At 38.7% G+C, this 25252-nt stretch overlaps 1 protein-coding gene across 2 annotated transcripts in view; it reads left to right on the top strand.

Annotated features, from left to right (window-relative positions):
- Window positions 1-6611: 6611 nt before the first annotated feature.
- The window catches only part of LOC104612604 (B3 domain-containing protein Os07g0563300-like), a 30977-nt gene continuing 12336 nt past the window's right edge, over window positions 6612-25252 (top strand). Inside the window, exons 1-6 of one of the 2 annotated variants that reach the window (XM_019200307.2) lie at window positions 6612-6802; window positions 6902-7235; window positions 10056-10137; window positions 10313-10411; window positions 15672-16450; window positions 16986-17082. In XM_019200307.2, coding sequence (XP_019055852.1) covers window positions 7090-7235; window positions 10056-10137; window positions 10313-10411; window positions 15672-16450; window positions 16986-17082 — 1203 coding nt within the window. In that variant the 5' untranslated portion in view covers window positions 6612-6802; window positions 6902-7089. Of the gene's footprint in view, window positions 6803-6901; window positions 7236-9662; window positions 9772-10055; window positions 10138-10312; window positions 10412-15671; window positions 16451-16985; window positions 17083-25252 lie in introns of those variants that run through there. The other variant, XM_088894414.1, reaches the window with a different exon arrangement.

Below are 25252 nucleotides of genomic sequence, written 5' to 3'. Positions count from 1 at the left end.
CATATGGGCTTCAGTTGGATGTTGCATATGTTGATTAAGGGCATGGACAGAGTAACAAAGTTCTAGCTATGTGATGGTTAAGTACACTAACTGGACAATGAGATAGCGAAATCGGCTAGGATTTAAAAGTAAGGGACTTTGTTCATCAAACCATAGTTGTTGTTCCATTGGAAATAATGTTGGGTGACAATAAGTCATGCCGACTTAATGGAGAATGTCAAGCATGTATATTTGTTAATGTAAAAATAAATTCCAAATGAAGAGTGTTGAACTTCAATCCCCAAGAAATAAGTAAGTGGTCCCAAATCTTTGAAATAGAAACACTTGTGTAAGTATTGCTTTAAATAATTAATTTGGTCAAGATTACTGCTGGTAATAATCAAATCATTGACATTAACAAGGATGCCAATGTATGAACCTGAATTGGAAGAGAAGAAGAGTGAGTAATCATTTAAGGACTGAGTGAGTCCATACTGCATGAGGGCATCTAAAAACTTTTCAAACCATTGTCGTGAGGCTTGCCATAGGCCATAAAGGGATTTGTTGAGTTTACACACTCGTTTGTCTCATGAAGTAAAGAGACTTGACAAAATTTCTATGTAGACTTCCTCATAGAGGTCGCCATTTAAAAAGGCATTGTTAACATTGAGTTGGTGGAGAGTCTACCTCGACTAACAGAAACTAATAGAAGGCATGAAATTGTAACTAATTTAGCCACTGGTGCGTATGTATCATGGAATCCCAAACCCTTAACTTGAGTGTATCCTTTAGCCATTGTTTTATAATGCTCAGTTGTTCCATTAGAACGATACTTGATTTTGTACACCCATTGTATGCCTATTGCCCGTTTTCTAATAAAAGTTCAACAAGAGTCCATGTGTTATTTTGATTTAATGCTGAAAGTTCATCTTCCATAGCTTGCTGCCATCGTGGATCAAGAACTGCTTGATTATATGTGCGTAGCTTATCTGGGGTATCTACATGATGAAGAAAGCTAGTTGAATATCCAGAGAAGTGGCAATCATAATCCCTCAAGTATGTAGGAGGATGTCGTTGTCGTCAAGGATGAGTTATGTTAGTTATGCCATGTGTAGGATGAACCAGGTTGGGCTGAACTAGGTCCAACTGATTTGGGCTAGGTTGAACCATTGGTTCATCTTGTGAGAAGCTGTTAATGTTGTTAGTAGGTAATAGTATAACGGGCCTAGAATTGGTAAGAGGTGTAGATTCATTTAATATGAATAGAAAATAATCTTCATAGAAGACAACGTCATGTAAGGTGAAAATTTAGTAGGAATCCAAATAAAAGATTTTGTAAGTCTTTTGACCAAATGGATATCTGACAAATATACCTCTAATTGTGCAATCGGAAACTTTTGCGGGTGCAATTGTGGTTTCTGGCATAGACTAAGCAGCTGAACACGTGAATATGATCATATGTTAATGGTTGATTAAACAACAATTTGAAAGGTGTTTTGTCGCTGATAGTGCATGATCTGGAAGCTCCTAGCTGGATGATAGCTCGGACGTCGGTTGCTTGGTTGGCGAGTCAAGCTGCAAAGAGAGAAAGCATAGAGAACCCGGGGTGGTTAATTCGGTGTGGTCACTCCGATGCTTAAGTCAATGGCTAGTTGTGTAAGCGAGCTAATACTTGAATGCAAGAGAGCTACTAAGCACAAATCATGTGTACCTTGTGTCACTGAGGTAGATGCCCTTATATAGGCATTGTTTGGTGTGCGCTTCATGCGTCATGTCTGAGGTCTTTGGGAAGATGTGCCTAACTAGCCCGATATCCTCAGAGGTAGCTGTGCACATAGACTAGTCTTCACGCCTTGTTTGGTTTCCTTTGGAACATTCGATATAGGGGTCAACTTTCGAGAAATCTGGAAGTGTCAGGATATGCATGCCGAATTGGTTAGTGAGCACGTCTCGCAAGTTGCCACCTGGACCTCAATTAGGTCGGCAAGCCCTCAAGGGAGGTCGCTCCTCATTGAGGTCACTTTGACTGTACTAACGAGGTGCCATAGATCGGCCCCTAGATGAGGCGCTACAAGCTGCTCAGAGTTGTAGACGAGGTCGTTAGCTAGGTTTTCACCAGGTCACTAGGTCAAACTCCATCTCTTTGGCTAAGGCAAGTCATCGCCTAGGTGGTGTTGAGGTGTCATCTAGTTGTTCTGAGATGCCATGTGCCATGATGTCAATAGAGGGCCAAATCTGCCCTTATTAGCTGCTAAGTACTTGAGGTGGGAGATAATTAATCAAATATGTTGTTGTAGTTACACACTCTCCCCAAAAAGAAAGAGGGAGGCCTGCCTGGAAACGAAGTGCTTGAGCTATCTCAAGCAAATGTCTGTGTTTGCGTTTGACCACACCATTTTGTTGTGACATGTCGATGCAAGAATGTTGGTGAATAATTCCCTGTTGTAACAAGAAACTTTTCATGGGGTGTGAAAAAACACTAATCCATTATTAGCCCATAGGATATGTATAGAACATTGAATATTATATTTTGACCATATTGTAGAACTAAGAAAAATAATGAAGGACTTGAGATTTATTGTTCATCAGATACAACCAAGTACTATGAGAAAAATCATCTACTATAGTGAGAAAATATCGTGCCACTATAAGGAGTAGAGTAACCACCCCGAATGTCAACATGATCTAGGTGAAACAGTTCCATTGCTCAAGAGTTGCTTATTAGAAATAGCATATACAATTGCTTTGCACTGTGGCAAGTGTCACATGGCAATCTAACATGATGAGTAGAAATATCAAGAACTAATGAAAGAGAATGTCGAGAAGCATGACCCAAGTGCTTATCCATGTTTTAGTAGTAACTTCATTGTGGGTAGTCAAAATAGAGGAACATGGAATGTCAACAGTGTGGAAATAAATTCTGTTACGTGCTTCATCCGTGCCAATCACTTTCTTTGACACTAGGTCCTGGATCAAACAAGTAGTTGGCAAGAAAAAGGCAATACACCGCAATTGATTAGTTAATTTGTTAATAGAGATCAAATTGCAATGGAAACCAGGTATATGGAAAACTTCATGAAGAGTAATATTGGTGGTTAGCATACCCAAGCCTTGATGTGTGGCTTGCAAAACCACTCCATTGGGTAAGCAAACTAGCTTAGGTTAGACTAAGGTATTGTGAATAGTAAGAAGTTTCGGATCAGAGACCATATGATCTAAAACTCTATCCAAGATCCAAGAAGGTTGACTGTGAAAGGTAAACAAGGGCCTTACCAAAGGCATTGGCTACAATGTTATATGGTGTTATGAGAGTCAAAAGCTGATTGTATTATTCCAAATTCAATCATTGCACGAGAGATGCCACATCATTTTGTGTACTAATTGATGCAAATGCGACTCTTGTCCCTTTGCCCCATGCTTGTGTTTTACCTGTGTTCCAGTCTAGCGGATATCTGATAAGTTTATAGCAGTTTTCTTGTGTGTGCCCAAGTTTCTTGTAGTGTTCACACTTCACCTTAAGCATGATCTGGGAATTCGACATCGAACGATTCTTGGAAGAATTCACAAAGAGTTCCACTCCGACATCAAGATTTAGCATAATCTGCGTGTTGACGACGACAAGATACAAGATGCTTTTCCTCATATACTGTAGGAGTGTATGCTCTATTGATGTTTGACATAGGTTTTGATCCAAGAACATTGGATCTGATAGTGTTGAAGGCATCACCAAGTCCCATGAGAAACTGATGAAGCTTCTCATCTTCTTGTATGGTCACAAATTGTTTAGCTGCTCCACAAGTGCATTCAGGTACATGTATTAATGTCTAGAGCTCATCCCATAGTGCCTTTAATTTGGTGAAATAGGCTACCCCAAGGGTCACAAGTTTTTTTTTTTGAGCTGGTAGGCTCTTGGTGCATTTCTCTACGAGAACCTCTTTTCAAGATCTTTCCAGATTTCATTAATTGTGTTTGTGTAGACAACACTGTCATAGAGTTTACGCACCAATGAGTTGAAAATCCAAGAAATAACCATTTAATTGCATTTGATCCAAAGCGATTCTTGCATTGATCCTACATCTGGCTTCAACAGTAAACCATCAATGAAGCAGTACTTGCATGTTTCTTAGTTCTAGGGCATTCCTCATCGCAAGCTGCTAGGTTGGATAATTATCTCAATTGAACGGACAAGACACCAACAGTCCCTGGATTATTCGAGGTATACAAGAAATAAGGTGAATCGTGATTTAACTCCACTGCAAAATGAAAGAATGAAATATAGAGCAAAGAAGTCAGAGTGGCTTTGATACCATGTAAAATAGCACAGAAATCATAGAGAAGAAAATAGCACAGAGTTTTACAAAGAAGAAAATCTGCAGAGAAAGAATATGTTTTCAAAACAGATGATTTTGATTTATTTTTAAAACCAGCAACAATAATGAAAGGAATTCACGTCTTGGAAACTGAGAAGTTTCTAAAAAACATAACGTTGAGTAGAGACGAAACCAACGTAGCGTTTTTGACATGTTTTCTGACGAAATTAATGAAACAACACGTTTGGCTTGAGCAATAGCATTATCTCGGTTGATTGGGCGGAAAGTATTGTTTGCAAAGTTGTTTGTTGCGCTAGAAATCAAATGCCCCAGCTGCCAACGAAGAACTATTACTGAGAAATTCTCCTTCTCTTTGCATTTCCTCAACTTAACATTTAGCTGATTTGGCAACCTGAAAACGCCATATTAACGATAGACGTTCTCCTTCCCTATTAAAAACCACCACAAAACTGTCCACCGCCAATAATAAACACTCCAGCAATCAACAAATCATTGTCTTACTCTTCTTATACACGTGCTTACACGCAACGCAGAACCCAATAAAAATATCTTTTACCAAAAATAAAATAAAAATATCTCTATTCCCTAATTACGTGCATATCACATGCGTCGCACATTGGCACCCAATCAACAAACAAAGGTTCCAAACTCCACAAATACTGGCCATCCATTTCTGGTGGACCCATACTAACCTAAATCTAATCCTAATTCGATGGAATGGGCTTGAATGTAATTAACGCTCATTGACGAAAATCATCCTATAATATAATAATTGTAGAGTGTTCACTTCACGAGTAATTCGGAAGGATGAGATTGAGAGATACGTTGTTTCGGTTTTGGGACTGTGTGTATTTATTGCCCCAGCTCTTGGGTTTTGGGGATTCGTTGGATGACGACGGGTCCCCCACGACAAGTCGACAACGCACTCTCAATTATGAGAAGAATAGTATTCGTGGCGATATTAGCTGAATCCTAATTCCGATGGCGTCATCTTATTGGGTTTTCTTGCATCATTTTTTGTTTTGTTTTGTTTTTTTTTTTCATTCAAAATCTACCATCCTGGTAAATTACAATTTTTTGCCACCTCTAGGCTCTAGCTTTTCCATGAAAAGACATATTTAACTTTGCAGCGTCTTTTCCTGGGTCCCACCTTTGTCTCTGGGCCAAGGTACGACCCTTCCAACACTTATCCTGTTCAGACGGCCAACTCTTACCGTTTATATTATTGTGCGTGAGGCCGTAAACTTTACGCTTTTTGTGGAAGGCGGTCCCACCGCTCATCATTTTCGTATTCTGCGGTGGTGATCTATTTCCAGGTTGTGGTGGTGGGTCCAACTCCGACCCGGACGGTCTGAACCCCCCCCCCCCCCTCACGAGCTCACTTCGAATCCGAACTCCTTTTCTGTATTTTCTTTTATTATATTATTAAGCTTTTATTACGATGCGACACGCTGCATGCAAATGCGGTGGTCCTAATTCCAAACTTCTATCCCAAACTCGAACCCCACGAGTTTGAGTTGAGGTTTTATGAGACAGGTTTCGTGTCTCATCCAGTGCCACGTGTGGTCCGGAGGAAATTATAGGCTTTTGGTTCGTCGTCGTCGTCCAGTTAGGAGCATCTTCTTCTATGTGGCACGTGTTGAAAAATAAAGGCTGTTAGCTCTTGAGGACATTGTGATCACATGTTACCGTGTCCCACCGTATAATACTATACCGTTTCCACGTAATAAAAAAAAAAAAAAACCCGAGCTTGGGCCTTGGGAGCTTCTCCCTCTCCGTGGTCTACAGGCTGTTACCGTGTTGAAACTCTGAGTAATACTATATCATACCCGGCATTCCACCTTGAGCAACTACCCTAGTCCCTATTACACTGACCGGTCATTGACCAAATAAGACCTAGAATTCCGAGATATTTCCCACCTTGCCAGCCGAATACCACGGTTGTAGAGACAAGAACAAAAGCAGATGGAGCACTCGCAAAACCGAGCTACGCTATTTTTTAGCGTATCGTATTCGTGTATAACGTCTCTATCGCGTAATCTTAGCCATGTGATTGATTTTTTAATGTGTGACCCACCTAAGTTCCACGGGGCCCACCACCCAAGGCGTGGGTTTCAAGCCTTGAAGTGAGCAAAAAAGCGCGTGTGAGTGACAAATGAGACTTGAGAAAGAAGGGTGCGTGTTACGTGCTTGCATGACGTTCGCGCCCTCGCGGGCCATGCATGTGTTGTTATTTTATTTTATTTAGATTAATATTTTTTTTTATTAACAGAACTTTCAAGAAAAGAGAAGTCTCAGAGAAAAAAAGCTAAGCGATAAGAACGGAATTCTCGTCCATTAATGACAACGGCGACGACGACGACGACGACGACGTGAGAGAAAGTGGAGAGATATATATATATATATATATAAAGGGAGAGGAGAGAGAATACTAAGAGAGAGAGAGAGATATAGTGAAATAGAACGACGAGGTCGACGACGCCAAAAAGAAGGCACGCCACGCCTCGCCTCGCCTCGTCGTGTTTTAAAAGATTTATTTATTTGTTTATTTTATTTTATATTTAAATAATATATTTTTGTTACTTGTGTAGTTGTGTTTTGCTCTCCCTCGCCCAGTCCGAAACCCCTCTCTTCAACTCCTCTCTCACTCTCATGATTACAGATCAAGGCACCACCCTCTTCTTCTCTCGTCTCCTCCTTCTGAAGTACGTCTCTAGGGTTTTTGTTCTTCGTGCTTATCTGCTTTTGTGGTTCTGAAAGTGGAGACCGGAGAACTTCGATGTCGTCGTCTTCCGCTCCTGCTCCTGCTGCTGCTTCTTCGAAGATCTGTTTCAATCAAGACTGTAAGGATGCTAAATCGGAGAGGCTGAGGAAGGGATGGCGGCTTCGGAATGGAGAATACGCTGAGCTCTGCGATCGATGCGCGTAAGCAATTTTACTTCATCTCTATTTTTCTGTATTCGTTTCGATTTCGGCTGTTAATTTGTTGCAACGTTAATTTGGAGTTTGGTGGATCGGGTTGCCTAGGATTTTTATGTGTTTTTGAAGCTTTGATAAATTTCTATGTGCTGATTCAGTGGATTCTTCCGCTGTTTTGGGATTATGTTTAAGCTGACTACGATTGTTTGAAGTGAAAATTCGAATTCCTTTTGAGCTTTGTTCGTGAAGGGACGACTTTACTCTTTTTACTGGAGATGGAAGTTCTTTTGGGTTTGAATGTTCGGTTTTGCGTTAATTAGTGGCTGTAGTTGGTTTTAGTCCCTTCCGAGTGCGTTACGTTTTGGTAGAAAAATTGCTTCTTTGGGGTTTATGTTTGTAAAATGGAGCCTTTTTCCCTTCATTTTCAAGTTCTGACCTCCTAAGTAAACTTCTTTTGTACTCTGTCACATTGTATAGGTGTATTTTAGAAGGTACCTGTTACTGGTCCGAAAGTGTGTGCTTATTTCTATTGTGATTTGTGAATTATGTTCTGTTCTCCATTGCCACGATTATTTTCTTATGTTTCAATTGTTGTCTCCCATGCATTATTTGTTCTGGCACTCAAGTTTAACTGATATTTATATAACTTCTACTATTATCTGGAATGGTCATGGACATTACATAAATCTGTCTCTTCTATTTTTTTTCCCATTGACCTGGCCTTTGCATTTCGTTTCATCATATGCAGGGTTTGCCTTGAGGCTCTGAATTTTGGTGTTCGATTTGTTTGAAGGGTTAAAATGACTCTCTTTCATTATGGAGAAAACGCAAACATTAGTTGATCATTTCTTCCTTACTTTTTTTTAAAAGAAAGCTTTCTGACCTGTAATAAGCAGTAGGCTTACCCTTTAAGACTATTCATTTACTACTTCCTCACCCCCAACTATCAAAGTTTATTCTTTATGTAATCTTTCCGCACAAAAGAGGCAAATAGTCCTGCCTAATGTAATTTATAATTAAACTCAGGATCATATTTACCTAGATTGCCTCCTACCACTTAGGAATGCAAACTAGTTAGATTAGAATTGATTAGTGATTTGTTTTTTTTAATAAGTTGAAGGAGAAAAGCTATTAGCCTAATATGGTTACCATAAGGAAAGAAAACACAAATCAGGACATCATTGATTAGAAGGTGAATTATATAAGATGATTTGAAGAAAGGAGAAACAAATTGAAAGTCTATACAGTAGGGTATTAATAAGATCTTTCCTTTTGTTTTCTCCTGAAACTTGTCCACAAATATTTTTTTATCATTACTTTTCCATAGATATTTCAAATCCTAATAATGGAAGTGCAGCATGTCTAGTCTTGTCTCTTCCATGGAATACATGTATATGAAGAAATCTATTCATTAATGAACTAAAACAGTTCAACTCAACTCAGCCTTAACCCCAACTAACTAAAAGAGATAATTGCAGTAAAGTAAAATAGAAGCCTATCACCATCCAATATTTCAAAAGGCACACCTCAGGCATGCCTAGGTGCAATGGTGAAGCACATTTTAAGGTATGTGCCTCTCTTGAACTGGTCAGCCCCTTTCAAAAGGCATGTGATTGGCGTCCCTTGTGCATCAGCTTAGGTGCTGGTGCATGCCATTTTTGGATATTCCTTATTTCATTATTTTTTGTAGAATCTTTTATGTTTTACACATTTAACTTCTAAACTACCTTTTATTGCTTCTTATCACTAGTAATGGTCTATAGCTTTTAAAACCAACAGAAAACAAAGACCTTTTAAATACCTGAAGCCTCAATTCGTGCAAATAGGATCTCAAAAAGCAATGTTTCCACTAAAGAAGCAACAACAATACAACTAATTTCTGATTCCTGGTCCTAAATAGAATGGATTGTGATTAAAATATGAAATCATTCCCTTTATATGTACGAGCTAAAAATTTAGGTCATGAGCACTAGTGCGCTATCTCAAACCCCTGTATGGACTTGTTCTTTGGGCTTGTTGTAGAGGGCCTTTACAGAGGTGGAGGGCTGATCTCCTAGGAATAATGCAACTAGGAGATAAATAAACACATTGAAAGTTTCACATGCTTGAATTTGGTATGATCCATATATTTTCTGTCACTCCCACATTTTGACTTTGGATATATTTTCTATGTCATGCTTATGCATTTTAATTTGCCCCAATATGCTTTTTATAACATTTAATTTCTTTTAAAATTCAGGTCTGCATTTTTTTATGTATTATTGTTATTTTTTATTTTTGAAAACTTGAACCTTACTTCAAAATGAAGGATGCCTTGCCTTCCATGCCATGCCTCAGGCGCTAGAAGGCCCTTCCGAAAAATGTTGTGCTTTTAAAGTCTAAAGATACATTTTTGAAATATACATAATCTATTTAATGTCTACATTATATCAGTTAATGGTTTCCAAATCCCAAGTGAAGGAACCTATGAATGAGGAAATTGTGCTTGGGACTTGTGGAGTGGTGGAACTTTATTTGGAGAATGGAGAATCTTCACAACCAGGTTTTACTCCTTTGTCAGATAGATGTGCGTTAATTTAAGCAACTTTAGTTATTGTCACATTTAGTTGTACTGCTTATCCTGTGTTCTTGGCTTTCTTGCCTAAAATAAAGGTTGTGTATTTGCTGATTCCTCCATGTAGTTTTGCATCAGTTTAAACGGTACTACTTATCTTCGAATTTAATTTTGCTGCTTATCCTGTATTCTTGCCAAAATTAAGGTTGTATTTTTGCCAATTCCTCTATGTAGTTTCTTTAGAATGTGATTTTAACCCTATGTGACTCCAGTTCTGCATTTGAGGAAGGGAGATACTGTGAAACTTTTCACTCAGAAGCTGCTGGTTGGAGGGGCTGTGAGTCATGTGGGAAGGTAAGCTGAAAGTATCACTCCTATTTTTTGTTTGTTTTCCTGTTTATTTAGGTAGATGTATAAGTTAACTGATATAATGTAGACATTAAATAGATTATGTATATTTCAAAAATGTATCTTCAGATTTAGCTGTTGTTTATTTTCTAAATTTTATAGTGGTTCATCTCTTTTGCAGAGGGTGCACTGTGGATGTATTGTTTCTTTCCATTCATTTTTGTTATTGGATGCTGGAGGAGTTGAGTGCATCGCATGTGCTAGAAAAAATATGATCCCGGTACGAAATGCTTAACCTGTTCCTAATCAGATCTCTCAATGTTTCCCTGTTGCTGTTTTATTATGGATATAATATGAAAAGAAGATTGTTAAGCTGCCTAATCCTTGTGGTAGTGGTTAATGGCTATAGAATTTGATGATAGATGGTTATCAATTCCACTAGAATAATTAGAATTTTGTATGAAAAAACACAGATACAATTCGTTTCTTGTTGCCAATCCAAAAAAAAAAAAAAAAAAAAAGAACTAGAACAGCAACATAGTTTTCAAGTCACCAAGGTGAGGCCAGGCGACAGGGGGTGCCTTGTTTCCTAGGCGATGGATTTTTTTAAGTAAAAACCATATATCCTAGGGTAGTTCCCTAGGTTCCATAACCATATTTCTTTAATAATTATCCATAATTTTCATAAGAAAAGTATAAACTTCATGTCAAAGTCTAGATAATCGACATATTTATGAGAAGAAAAAGAAGAAAGGAAGAAAAAAATGTGTTGATTAGAAAAAATTTTAAGTTTTTCCTTACTTGTTGGTTCAGGTTTTGAAGTCTGTGAGGGTTTAATACAGCAGTTAGCAATGTTTGTGTTGATTAAACCCTAAAAAATAAGAAAATAATAAAAAGAAATTAGTATATAAACACACAAAATGAATATTTTTGTTTAATGATGTCTATTTTATAATTATAATCTCAAAAAATTAATAATATAAAAGTATTTTATATCATAGTATACAAAACTGCTTGGCGATTGGGCAAGGCGAGCTTCCAAGGACGCCTTGTCTCCTTGACAACTATGACCAGCAATTATTTGGAGCATTTGGGAATAGAGGAATTCAAGGATCTTCAATGATGAGAAGACAGAGATGGAGAAGACTATTGGTTATTAGAAAAAAAAAGAAGGGTTCTACATTGGATATATAGAAGGGAAGGGTTTAATGGTCTACCTATAAATGCAACCCTATACCCATAGAAGTGCTTGTATGAAACATGGGCCCCTCCTTGATATAGCAAACTTTTATAGGAGCGATGGAAGAGCTAGTAGCTACATTTTCAGGGTTAGTAGGAGAGGCACAGGAATAAGGGCGGAGATTCTAGCCCTCCTACAATATTTGAAAGTTTGCTATCCTTTGGGCCCATGAAAGTTTGCCACTGTGATGCTACATAAGATAGGCAAGATCGCCAGCACAGCCAGGATGACCACGTTGTTCAGATGGGTGCTAAGATCAGCCAATAACCTTGCGGGCAGTCTAGCTAGAGAGTAAAGGGGAAGCACTTGTACTGGGTATTAGGAATGCAGCACTAGTAATGTCTTTCATGTTCAAGCCTTGCTGTATGAGGGGGGAATTTCTTAGGTCTTTTCTGTTAGTCTTGTGTCTTTGTAAGCTTTGTTGGGATTGGTAGCAGGTTCGGGTGTTATCTTAACACCCCTGTAGTGCTGTAATCTGCTTTTATTTTTCAATAAATTTTTTCTTTAATTCTTCAAAAAAAAAAGTATTTCATGTTCAATGTGAGCATGGTCAGCCACTAGGGATCTTGGCCTTTCTTTTTGTTTTTTTTTTTTTTTTGGAAAGACATCCTATAACTGTTTTTAGGTTGTCAATGTAATTTTGAGATTGCTAATGATTAGAAAAACTAATTATTTTCTCTTCCAAACAATTTCTTGCATAAAATAAGCAACTAAGGAATACAATAATGATTTGACCTCTCAACAATTGGAGCTTCTTTATATGAGGTTGTAGAGGATTTTCAAGTGATTATTAGTTGGATGAGAGATGGCAGTGAACCCTGATTTCTGCATTATCATATTTGTTAGGTGAGATCTTTGGCATTTAATCTGAAGATTCTGAACCTATGTTACCCAGATATGACAAGGGCATCGATAAAATTCTGCATACAGATTTTATGCTAAAAATTGAAGCATCAGATCAGACATGATACATCATCTAGGTATCTCTGGGTATCATAGGACTGGAAATCTCCTTCAAATGGATTCCAAGACCAACCCATTCTTTTGCTGATCAACTTGCTAAAGGAGTGAAGGTGTAGGTTCAGTTCCTCTTATGTAGAGAGGGCAGTCTATGAACTGTATTTGTTTGTCCTGCTGCAAACAAATGGAGACAGAGTAAAAAGTGATAGAAACTAAGCCTATCATTTTACACACTAAATTTAACCCAAGTAAAATCTCATTTTACTTTTTTGAGCAGTAACATTGGATTGTATTAGCTGTAAAAATGACTGAAAACCTCTCTATCCAAAACAGTTGCAGTGAGGACCAAGGATCAAAATTTTGATACGATACCGTATCTTTTGGGTTCCAACTTCCGAAACACCGGTAACAGGTGTTTTGGGAACCCTTTTTTTAATAATATATATATATATTATTAAAAAAAATATAAAAGCGCATGGTTTTTAGTACCGATACACCGCTGCCGATATACAGAGGTGTGTCGATACTTTGAACCTTGGTGAGGACTATTCAAACAGCACTAGGCTGACATACATCTATAAGTTTCTGTTATATTAAAGGTGGGTTTACATCAATACCCTGCCCTGGTTCCCCCATAAGATCTATTCCCTGGTTACTCCAGGCCTTGCAAGGGCATCTGTTATTGAATTAGCTGAATAATGTGCCTATCTGAACCGTTCAGATTGGATGCTAACAAAGGAGCTTCTCTTTCAATACAAATGAAGCCTAATTGATCGACCAGAAGATCCATCACCATATATTCATGATACAGTGATGAAACTTTGGAGAGAGACATAAATTGGATCTCCTCTTTTGTAGTATTTCCAAAATCCAAAGTACTAATTTTCCCATGAATTACTTCCCAACAAAAAGCTCTTATTTTAGGGGGAATGGGTTTGCACCAAAATTCTTTCAAGGGAAACAAATGAGAGGGCAAAGAATTACAAAGAGACTTGAAGAAGGAAGCACAAGAAAACAGGGGGAACAATGTCTGCACCAAAACTTCCCAGATACGCTTGTCTGACTTATCAGGATCAAGACACACACACTTTGAAGTATTTGAAGCAAATCCAGGCAAGCCCTCTCAATTCATCATCCCTTAACCCTCTATGAAAGCCAAAATCCCAATTATGATCCACTGGATGAACATGGGGAACAATGAATTTAGAAATACATTTGTTTTTGTACAAGGAAATTGAGTATAGGGATAGGAAGAGATGCTAATGTAGCCTGGTTAGAGACACCTGCATCCCAGCCATTCCCTAACCTACCATGAATAGTGGCTATTAGTTTATGCTAGAGTCTGCCCCGTTACCGTGGCCATCTCAATAACCATTTTCCTAGCAATGCCAAATTCTTTTTATCCACATTCCCAATTCTCAGTTCTCCTTCTTCTAGGCTTCTACTCACAATCTCCCAATTAACCAAGTGTTCTTTTTTTACCTTCTCCCGATTCCCACAAAAAGTCTCTCATCAGTTTCTCTATCTTATTTATTTCCTTTTTAGGGACCCTAAAGACTGACAAGTAGTAGATTGACAGATTAGCTAGCATGGACTTAATCGGAGTAATCCTACTCCCAAGTGAGATGTAATTCTTTTTCCAGGTTGCTAGTCTCTTGGTACACCTCTCAAAGATTGGACTCCAAAATCTACTCTTTCTAGGGTTTGCACCTAGGGAAGTCCTAAATAGGTCATAGGCCAACTTGAGATGGAGCAATCTAGGACATTTGCAACAACTGTAAGGGCTCCTTCTTCCATATTAAATCTCGCGATACAACTCTTCTCAAGATTAATTTTAAGATCAGAGACAAGTTCAAAATTCCTCACCAAGTCCTTCAGATTCCTCTCCAAAAGTTGATCTCCCCCTTCACAAAAGTTTATAATATCATCTGCAAACTATAAGTGAGTAATCAGTAACCTATCCCTTCCAACCTTCTAACCATTAATTCTATTATTCCTTTCAGCCTTATAAATCATTCTACTCAAGACCTCCGCAACTAGGGTGAAGAGGAAGGGTGAAAGGGGGTCTCCCTGCCTCAAACCTCTACGAGCTAGAAAGAAATCTCTCACAATCCCATTGACCAGAATTGAGTAATGACAAGTCTTAACACATCCAAAGATCCAATTACACCATCTCTCCCCTAATCCACAAGATCTCATTACCTCAATTAAGAACACCCAATCCACTAGATCATAAGCTTTCTCAAGGTCTAACTTACATGCAAAGCCTTTTTTCCTAGATCTCTTCATTTCTTCCACACATTCATTTGCGATAAGGATTTGGCCAGCTATTTGTCTCCCTTTTACAAAAGCCCCTTGTTGCTAACTGATTAAGGTAGGAAGAACTGTTTTTAGCCTTGTGGAAAGGTCCTTAGCAATAATCTTGTACAAGCTGGTCACTAAGTTGATCAATCTAAAGTCCTTTGGATGGCAAGCATCAGGCTTTTTTGGGACAAGAGCTAAAAGGTCGCATTTATCCCTGGACTAATGAAACCCTTCTCCACAAATTCAATGAACACCTCAACTAGATCATGTTTTACAATTTCCTAGGGGCTTTAGCTCTGTTCATTGAGAAAACTGCCATCCTTATTTCCTCTTCTTCAAAATTCCTTTCTATCCAGCAAGCTTTTTCAGATTCCAGGCAAGTCCAATCAAGGTCCTCCATATCCACTCTTTCAATCAAAGGTCTTCTAAAGATGGATTTAAAGTGATCTACAAATCTCCTGGCAATCTCACTTTGATTGGTTATCTCCTGCCCTTCTATCTCCAATTTAGTTACATAGTTCTTCCTCTTTCTCCCATTTTCCAAAGAATGAAAATATTTTGTATTACCGTCCCCTTCTTTTAACCACTTGCACCTAAATTTCTGTTTCCAGCTGATTTCTTCCCTTAGTAAGGTTTCTTCCAACTCTCTCTTTAATTTGCATCTCATGGCTCTTTCCTTGTCAACAATAGTCCCCTGTGCTTCCTTCTTATTTAATTCCTCTGTGCTGGATGCAAGATTGAGCCTTTTCTCCTCTAGTCTTCCTTCTTATCTAATAATATAATAATTTGCCTAGGCACCTAGGCAAGAAGGCACTTTCCTCTCCCCTAGCTTCTCCTTGGTGCCTTTACAATTATGGTTTGTGATGTCATTGTTTGGCTCATTGTTATCAACATTAATTAATTTCTTATTTCTAATCTGATATTGATTGCATATTGCTTCAACTTAGTTCAACCATTTATTGAACTTATTTCTTTATCTGTGTGGAGAAATGGTATGTGGTCTTATGTTTAACATTTTGTATCTTTTCTTTCTCAGGCATCCACGATATGGCCATCCTCTTTTTTTCTGCCTCTACCACTTCCCGAGAGACTTAAAGACCTCTCAATCAAGAATTGGAGTCATACTTCAGGTCCAAGTGCAGTTGCAGCACAGTGGCGTCAACCACCCAATTTATGGAATACTGCTACTTCTCAGCCTGAGTTGCACCCTAGGTTGCCTTATGAAGTTGACAGATTAGGTGCTGTCTCTGCAATGGACAAGAAGAAGTCTGATGATCCATCTGAAAGATTAGCATCAAGCAGCTTGAAGCTTCCCACATCAGATAGACTTGCAAATGGTAATGCTGGTATTGACACATTGGCTGGATTAACTACGTTTCACAGGGAAGAAGGGAATCTTGATGGCTCACATCATTCCTACCGCCATAAGGGAGAAAATGATCCAGCAGATACACGAAAAGGAGATACTTCTATGAACAATGACATACATCCAAGTTCATTTGTAAATATTTCACTATCATCATCCATTCCAAAGGATGAACCATCAACTCCACATTTTGGGTTTGGTGCACCTTATGTTTCAACCAGTGACACAAATGCTGCAACTAAGACTTCTGGAACTCAATCACAACGGCAAACCCCTCCACCTCCATTGACAAAGCAAATCTGTGCTAGTCCAAATAATGGTGGCGATTCATCTACCGAATCTCAATTACGCAATGGAAGACCTCGAGGGGATGCTCGAGGAAGGAATCAGTTACTTCCCAGATACTGGCCAAGGATAACAGATCAAGAGCTACAACAAATCTCTGGAGAGTATCCACTAATTAATAATATTTTTGTTTCTTAGCATTTTCAGATAACAGATGTAAAACATTGTGGCTGCATTTTAGCATCATATGACAACAACAAAGATAACCATCTTTAATAACAACTAATTCCTTTTAATTCAGGGTTTCTTACTCATGGATGGATGACATAGTGACATGGCGGCTAATCCAAACTTGTCATTCATCAGCCACATACCTGCATGGCTAGGAGAAACTTCACATTAAAGGAATTCTTTTTAAACTTTTTAAGAGAAGAATACCAAAAGGGTATGCCACTTCTGCCACTTGACAGATGAGTGGATGACCATGGGGTGATTAATGGATTTATGACCTTTTCCATTCCACCTCAGCTGCCACATGTAAAAAGGTTTTTTTTTTTCAGTAGAAATAATTTCTATTTTGTTTAACAGTTGATAGAACCTCCTGTTCTACTTTTGTTTTTACTTTGCTACGAGTTCTCTTCTCATTGTCATAATTATTATGTCTTATAAAACAAATTATAAACCTTGACCATGGTAAAGCAAAAATGCTGTCATCACACCATTGTTTGAGAAGATGTTAAGTGCTAGTGATGCAGGCCGGATTGGGCGTTTAGTGCTTCCCAAAAAATGTGCAGAGGTTAGACATTTTTTTTTTCTTTTGATGATTGAATTGTTAAACATCTCTATTTTTGAGGTTGAACTACACTTTGAAATGACTATAAAGTAAATTTTTGTTTTTTTCGATATTTGATCAACATAGACCAAATCTAAAGATAATTCCTTAGGAGAGGAATAACGAATAACAAGTTTCTTGATTTCCTTAGGAGAGGCATGACTTATTGTTGAAACTTAAATTTTTTAAGTAAAAGAGGAATAAAGAATGGATAAAGTACACAGGATAAAAAGTTTCTTGATGGAAATAACAATTGCTTCTTCATAATTGACATGTCCATCCCTAGTTCCATGCTCAGAAATGGTCTATATCTGATAACTGGTCCAACAAATTTCATATCACATGACTTGGATATGGTTTTGAGAGTGTTAAGCTCAAATAGTCTATTGCTGAAAGTGGTAAGCATCCCACCTACTACTCCAGGAGACTTGGGATCCCATCCCAAAACATCCCACCTACTCCAGGAGGGTCTGGATTACTGATGCTTCCTCTATAAAAGTTGAGTTTTATGCAGTTCTACCTGGTGATTGCTGCTGCATTAACTCAAGCAGAATTTTACAAGAGATGTATGATTGCCATGCTATGCTAAAGCATCTTTTGGACCTTTGTAGTGGAGAGTTCCATTGTTTGTTTTGGAATCTTCTTTATTTTTTATTCACAGGTAAAATATGATTTTGTTAATATAGTAAGTACTTGGGGGGGGGGGGTGAGGCCCCTATATAACAAGTTTCTTGGTCATCCTAGAGCACAGACAACTACTGATCATTAGAGGATTCAAAAATAGTGCTATTCCAATCACCTACTGTTTGTATACTTTTGCAAAGATCATTTGTATATTGATGTTATTTTAACTTGTTAAATACAACTTTATGACATTGTTTATAAAAAAAATTATCTTTTACAAGGATAAGGTAATGTTTTCATTGAAAAAGAAATAAGAATGTATACACAATTGAATAAACATAAAACATAGAAAGACGATAATTCCCATCTGTCTTCAATAAAGAATCATGTTGGATAGAATTCTCCCTGTTAGTGTTGAGTAAAGAAGGGTAGAATAGTCAATTAAGTTTTATTAATATGGTGTTATGTCTTTTAGTGAGTGCTGATATGTCCCAACTTAAATAGGGGCATAAATGTCTTTTTCTATTCATGTTAATAATCTATATATCCTGGCCGACCTAAGAGAGAATTAGAACTATTCTCTTCTCTTGGGTTTGAACAGGTTTTTTCTTCTTCTTCGATTTCTCCTCTTCTTCTCTCCCTCTCTCTCTCTTTTACTTCTTTTCTACATTAAGTTAAGATCTGAAACTGAAATCGTCACATGGTATCAGAGCCAGGTTAAGTCAGTTCAGATCTGTTCTGTTCATGTTAATAATCTATATATCCTGGCCGACCTAAGAGAGAATTAGAACTATTCTCTTCTCTTGGGTTTGAACAGGTTTTTTCTTCTTCTTCGATTTCTCCTCTTCTTCTCTCCCTCTCTCTCTCTTTTACTTCTTTTCTACATCAAGATCTGAAACTGAAATCGTCACATGGTATCAGAGCCAGGTTAAGTCAGTTCAGATCTGTTCTGTTCGTAATCTCTCAATTTTCTTTTCTTTTTTTGGAGTTTCGTAATAGGGCTGAGAAGGAGTTGCCGTATCTTCATTCTGGAGTTTTTAATGTGTTCGGTTGGGTGTGAAGCTGCGGTTTCAGGTGATTGGTAGAGAACCCTCTACTCGATGGAATGAAGAGGGCTGCAATAGTAGGTTTTGTGGTAGGTGCAGATGTGTGGTTCAGATTAGTAACAGTCGTATGGTGCAGATGTGTGGTACTCTTGTCTGTGATGTGTTTGTGAGGTGCCGAAAGTGACAATAGTAGAGGTTAACATTGCTGAAACCTGTGACAGTGTATGTTTCAGCAATGGTCTGTCCTATGGTGGTGAGTGATTAACTTGAGGAGTGATGTACAATGTTGTTGGAGTGCAGTGTAGTGATTACTGGGTAAGGCAGGTTGAAACAAAAAAAAAAAAAAATTACAGCCATGGGAGATAATGAACATAAGTCGGTTATGATCCCTCAAGACTACTTGAATGTACAGATGACCTCAATTAAATTGAATGGAGAAAATTACGTACCTTGGGCCAAACCTATTGAAGTGTTTCTCAGAGCCAAGAAGAAAGCAAAACATATAAGAGAAGAAAAACCCCCAGTTGATTCCCAGGAGTATGGTGATTGGGAACAAGAAGATGCATAGATTATGACTTGGCTGTGGAACAGTATGGAACCTAAGATTAGTGTAAATTTCATGTTCTTAGACACAGCCAAGGAAATTTGGGATCATTGCAAGGAAGCTTTATTCAGGACAGGATAACACCACCGGAGTATATCAACTCTATCAAGAGTATTTTAGTCTACAATAAGGTAACCAGAGTCTTGAAGAGTATTATGCTAGTCTAAGAAATTTGAGGAATGAGTTGAGTGTGCATCACCCCCTTGCATCTGATGTTAAAATTCAGCAACAACAGAGAGCAACTTGATGTAACAAGATTTTTGGTGGGATTGAAGCCTGAATATAAACCAGTGAGGGCTCAGATACTAGGTGGGTCTGCCCTACCCTCTCTCGAGGAGGTGTTTGCCCACCTTTGGAGGATTTCTATTGGCTCTCTAGAGAACCCCACCATATCCGATAGGACTGCCCTTGCGGTGGCTAGAGGGGGCGGCCATGGTGGTAGAGGAGTAGCTCATCAGGGCCAGCCAAGCCGTGGTGGTAGAGGTGGACACATGTACCATTCATGGTGGTGGGCATGTTGGCGGTCAAGATTCAGGGGGAGCTCGTGGTAGAGGACGTAATCATGGTCCGAAAAAGTGTACGCATTGTGGTATGGATGGGCACACTATTAATTTTTGCTATGATCTACATGGCCCACTGTCATCCTGGGCAAATCATGCAGTGGCAAGTGGTGATATGGAACAAGGGAGTCAATAGACCAGTCCGACACCTTCACCTATAAATGCCTTCGGACAGGAGATGGTGAGTATTTCTTGTACTGAATATGAGCGGTTGATACAGGCTACTTCTGAGCCGAGTACAACTACGCTTACCCACTCAGGTATGGCTTGTCTGGCATCCAAACCCTCCCACTGGATCATTGATTCTGGAGCTTCCGATCACATGACTGGGGTTCCAGGTGTGTTATCTTCACTTTCTTCATCCTCTACAACCAACACTGTCACTCTTGCTAATGGTTCCACTTCTTTCATAAGTGGTATTGGTGATGTTAAAACTGGTTCATTATTTTTGTCTTCAGTTTTGTATGTATCCAAATTTCCTTTTAATCTTATGTCTGTTAGTAAATTGACCAAGTCTCTTAATTGCTCTATCACCTTTTACCCTTCATCTTGTGTATTTCAGGATCTCAAGACGAGGATGAAGATTGGTGGAGGGCATGAAGCTGTGGATTGTATTACCTTGATAGTGGTGGTGGTGGTTCTTCAACAGCTCTTTAGTCGTCTCTCACCCCTCTCCAGTGGCATTGCAGACTTAGACACCAGTTTCTTAAAGCACTTAAGCAACTTGTTCCAGCATTGACTCATCTTTTTACTTTGGATTGTGAGTCGTGTCAGTATGGGAAACTTCATCGGGTTTCCTTCAGTCCTAGAGTCGATTATTGTATGTCGAGTCCTTTTTCTTTGGTCCATTTGCACATTTGGGGTCCAAATAAAGTAGTGTCACACAATGGATACAAGTACTTTGTTATTTTTGTTGACGATTATTCAAGGATGACATGGCTTTATCTTATGAAAGAAATAAGTGAATTATTTTCTACTTTCCAAAAATTTCATGCTGAAATCCGCACTCGATTTGGTATTCACATTAAGATCCTACATTCAGTTAATGGCCAAGAATATTTTTATACACCCTTTTAGCAATATTTAGAACAACATGGTATTATTCATCAAACCTCTTGCTCTTACACCCCCCAACAAAATGGGGTAGCTGAACGGAAAAATCGCCATCTCTTAGAAACCGCTCAGTCCCTGTTGCACCATATGAATGTACACAAACATTTCTGGAGTGATGCAGTGCTTACATCTTGCTTCCTTATTAACAGAATGCCTATGTCCATCCTTGATGGTCAGTCTCCATTCACTATTCTGTTTCCTACGTTGTCTCATTTTCCTCCTACTCCTAAGGTTTTTGGATGTGTATGCTTCGTTCATAATCTTAGTCCCGGACTAGACAAACTAGATGATCTACGAAGTGTCTTTCATGGCTATCCTAGGACCCAGAAAGGGTACAAGTGTTATAATCCTAGTTCTCGACATTGTTTTGTGTCCCAATGTTAGCTTCTTTGAGTTGGTTCCATTCTTTTATGGGTCTGATGTCTCTTCCCCTTCTTCTTTCCTTCCGCTTCTAGTTCCTGTCGCGGACCCCATTCCTCTTGTTCTATCTGCACCTAAGTCTTCACCTCCGGTGCCACTTCCTCTTGCACGACCACCTATCCATCAAGTGTATACGCATCGACATGCACCGACCCATCTAGCTTCTTCACTATCGACGGATCCAGAAGTGACTTCCGCAGCACCATCACCCCCGTTTCTGACCTTGACCTTCCCATTGCCCTGCAGAAAGGTAAACGTAGTTGTACCCTTCGTCCTATCTCCAATTATGTTTCTGTTTCTCACCTATCTCCTTCCCATCGAAAATTTGTTTGGTTGTTATCTTCTGTTTCTGTTCCCAAGGATGTCCAAGGAGCCCTTATCTCTCCAGGTTGGTGTCAGGCGATGGAAGAAGAACTCTTCGCTCTAGCTCATAATCATACGTGGGATCTCACCACTCTTCCCCCGGGTAAGCATACTGTAGGATGTAAGTGGGTATATACGGTCAAGTATTTGCCTGATGGTAGTGTTGAGAGATCGAAAGCTTGGTTGGTTGCCAAGGGTTATTCATAGTTATATGGTATTGACTACACATAGACCTTCTCTCCTGTTGCGAAGATTGGTTCTGTTTGTGTTATGATCTCCCTAGCTTCTATACATGATTGGCCCTTGTTTCAGCTTGATATTAAGAACACCTTTTTGCATGGTGATCTTCTTGAAGAGGTGTATATGGAGCAACCACCCGGGTTTGTTGCTCAGGGAGAGGATGGTAAGGTGTGTAGGCTCAGGAAAGCTATCTATGGACTTAAATAGTCCCCTCGTGCTTGGTTTGGCAGTTTCAGTGAAGTCATAAAGAAGTTTGGCATGAAACAGTATCAGGTTGACCATTCAGTATTCAGCTATGACTTGATGCGGGGAAGATTTTGTTAGTGGTATATGTTGATGATATTGTTATTACTAGTAGTGGTAGGCCCAGGATTGACAGGTTGAAAACATTTCTACATGATCATTTTCAAACAAAAGACCTTGGCAAATTGAAATACTTCTTAGGGATAGAAGTGGCAAGGTCCAAGTATGGTATTAATTTGTGCCAGAGGAAATATGTATTTGTTCTATTGGAGGAGATAAGCTTATTGGGTGCCAAACTAGTGGAAACACCCATGGAATTGAATGTTAAGTTGAGCAGTGATACAAGTGAGGAGTTTGAAGATCTAGGAAGGTACAGAAGGTTGGTGGGCAAGCTAAACTATCTAACTATCATTCGGCTAGATATCTCATTTGTAGTGAGTGTGGTGAGTCAATTTATGCAGAATCCTCGGGTTCCACATTGGGACGTGGTCCTAAGGATTGTAAGGTATTTGAAGGGAGCTCCTGATTGGGATGGATCTATATCTAACAGAAGGTCCACTACAGGTTATTGTACTTTCTTTAGGGGTAACTTGGTGACATGGAGGAGCAAGAAGCAGACCGTGGTGGCAAGAAGTAGTGCAGAAGCCAAATACAGAGCCATGACACATACAATTTGTGAACTAGTGTGGCTAAGAAATCTCCTACAGGAGATGGGGTATTCGATTACCATGAAGCTATATTGTGACAGCCAAGCTACAGTTCACATATCCTCTAACCCAGTTTTTCATGAGAGAACAAAGCACATAGAGGTTGATTGTTACTTTGTGAGAGAAAAGGTTCTTAGTGGAATGATAAGTATAGCATATGTTAATACAGGGAGTCAATGGGCAGACTTGTTCACCAAGGGTTGAGTCGGGCAAGAGTGAATTACATATGTAACAAGCTGGGACTATATGATATATACTCTCCAGCTTGAGGGGGAGTGTTAGTGTCGAGTAAAGAAGGGTAGAATAGTCAATTTAAGTTTTATTAATAGGGTGTTATGTCTTTTAGTGAGTGCTGATGTGTCCCAACTTAAATAGGGGCATAGAAGTCTTTTTCTATTCATGATAGTAATCTATATATCCTGGCCGACCTAAGGGAGAATTAGAACTATTCTCTTCTCTTGGGTTCGAACAGGTTTTTTCTTCTTCTTCGATTTCTCCTCTTCTTCTCTCTCTCTCTCTTTTACTTCTTTTCTACATCAAGTTAAGATCTGAAACTGAAATCGTCACACTCCCCATACAAAAAAACCTCTCTTTTACTTCTTTGCAGAGGAAAGGTTGAAAGAATGTTTCTAGTCTTGCTGAGGTGGTGGGCTACCTGGGCTACTTCCAACAACCACTACTACTTATGGTTGTTCTAATAGCTCGTACCTATATATTTTATTCTTTTATGGTTGAAAAAATTCTTTACTGTTTAGCAAAAGTGGGATTTTCAATCTACTTTTTAATTTTGTTTCCATAGTTTTGATTAGTATCATTGTATGTTTTACATTTTATTGAATTTTAGCCTTTTTTTAGGGGAGTTTAAGTAGTGATAGGGCAATTCTTTTCGTAAGCGTTTAAGTCGACAGAATATTTAGCTATTAGTCTATACATATTAGCAAGCAAAAAATCAATTATCGTCATCATCATCTAATCTGTAATCCAACCATATGGGGTTGGCTACATGAATCCTATTTCACCATTTTGTTCTGTTTAATGCCATATCCATTTTTAAAGTATGAGTGCTTAAATAATTTCTTACTATTTCAACTGATGTCCTTTTCTGGTCTGCTCCTAGCTATTCTAGTCCCTTCATCTTCCCAAGGAGAGAAGCATTTCTACTTCTCAATCTTCTGAAACCTAGACCCTTTCCCTTTTATTTAAACAGACTAGATCCTAATTAACCAAATGGTCTCTTTTAGTGTCCCCTGGATCCCACAAGAAGTCCCTCATTAATTTCTCCACAACTCTAGCAACACTAGCAGGGGACCTAAAAATTGACAAATAGTAAGTGGGTAGGTTAAAAGAAGACCTTATCTGTGTCTATCCCCAAATTGGCGTATACTTTACAAAGCTAATAGGAAGAGTTTTTATCACTTACTAATTTCCTGTCCTTTTTGTTGTAGGCATTTGGGGTTGGCTTTTTTTTTGTTGTTTGGGTGCAGGTGGAACTTGTGAACAGAGTTGAACAGACTTTTTTTGTCCAACCACTTTTGTGTGGCCTAGAAAAAGGGACAGGGTTATGTGGAGATGTTCAAGGGCATGATCTGGACAATTTGGGAAGAAAGGAATACTAGAATTTTTTTTTTTGGATTAGAACAATGGATATTTTCTCTCATGTATCCATTGATGATATATGGAGGAATTGGGTTGAAGTGGAAAAAAGTTCAAAAAAGAAGCTGATATCTTCTGTTTGGGCATCTCCCCAGGAAGATTTTATCAAATTGAAATTAGATGGTAGTAGCCAAGGCAATCGAGGCCCTTCTAGAGTGGGGTGTGTTTTTAGAAATAAGGACAACCGTGTTGTTGCATTGTTTTCGGGCCCGGGGGCATGGCAGACTTGTTCAGGGCTGAATTTCTTTCAGTAATTCAAGTGGTACAGATAGATAAAGAGTTGAACTTGGGAACTTGGACAAGTTGGTTATTGAAGGAGATTCAACACTAATAGTGGGATGGTTAAAGAAGCTAGATTCTGTAATTTGGACTTGCAGGGTTGAGATAAAGAAGTTTAACTGGTTAACTAACAAGATGACCTTGAGGATTCAATGGGTTAGAAGATCGGCTAATGGGATGGAAAATACTTTAGCCAAGCAAGAGATAACTAGGGATCAGTTGTACTGGCTCATATTGATCTGTAATCTAAATGTTTTAAATATGTGAGAGGTTGCTTCTATT

The sequence above is a fragment of the Nelumbo nucifera genome, chromosome 1 (genome assembly GCF_055504915.1).
Source record: "Nelumbo nucifera cultivar China Antique chromosome 1, China Antique-T2T, whole genome shotgun sequence".
In the NCBI taxonomy this organism is placed as follows: domain Eukaryota; kingdom Viridiplantae; phylum Streptophyta; class Magnoliopsida; order Proteales; family Nelumbonaceae; genus Nelumbo; species Nelumbo nucifera.
The sequence above is the reverse complement of the archived record's forward strand: the minus strand, read 5'-3'. Positions and strand labels throughout refer to the sequence as shown.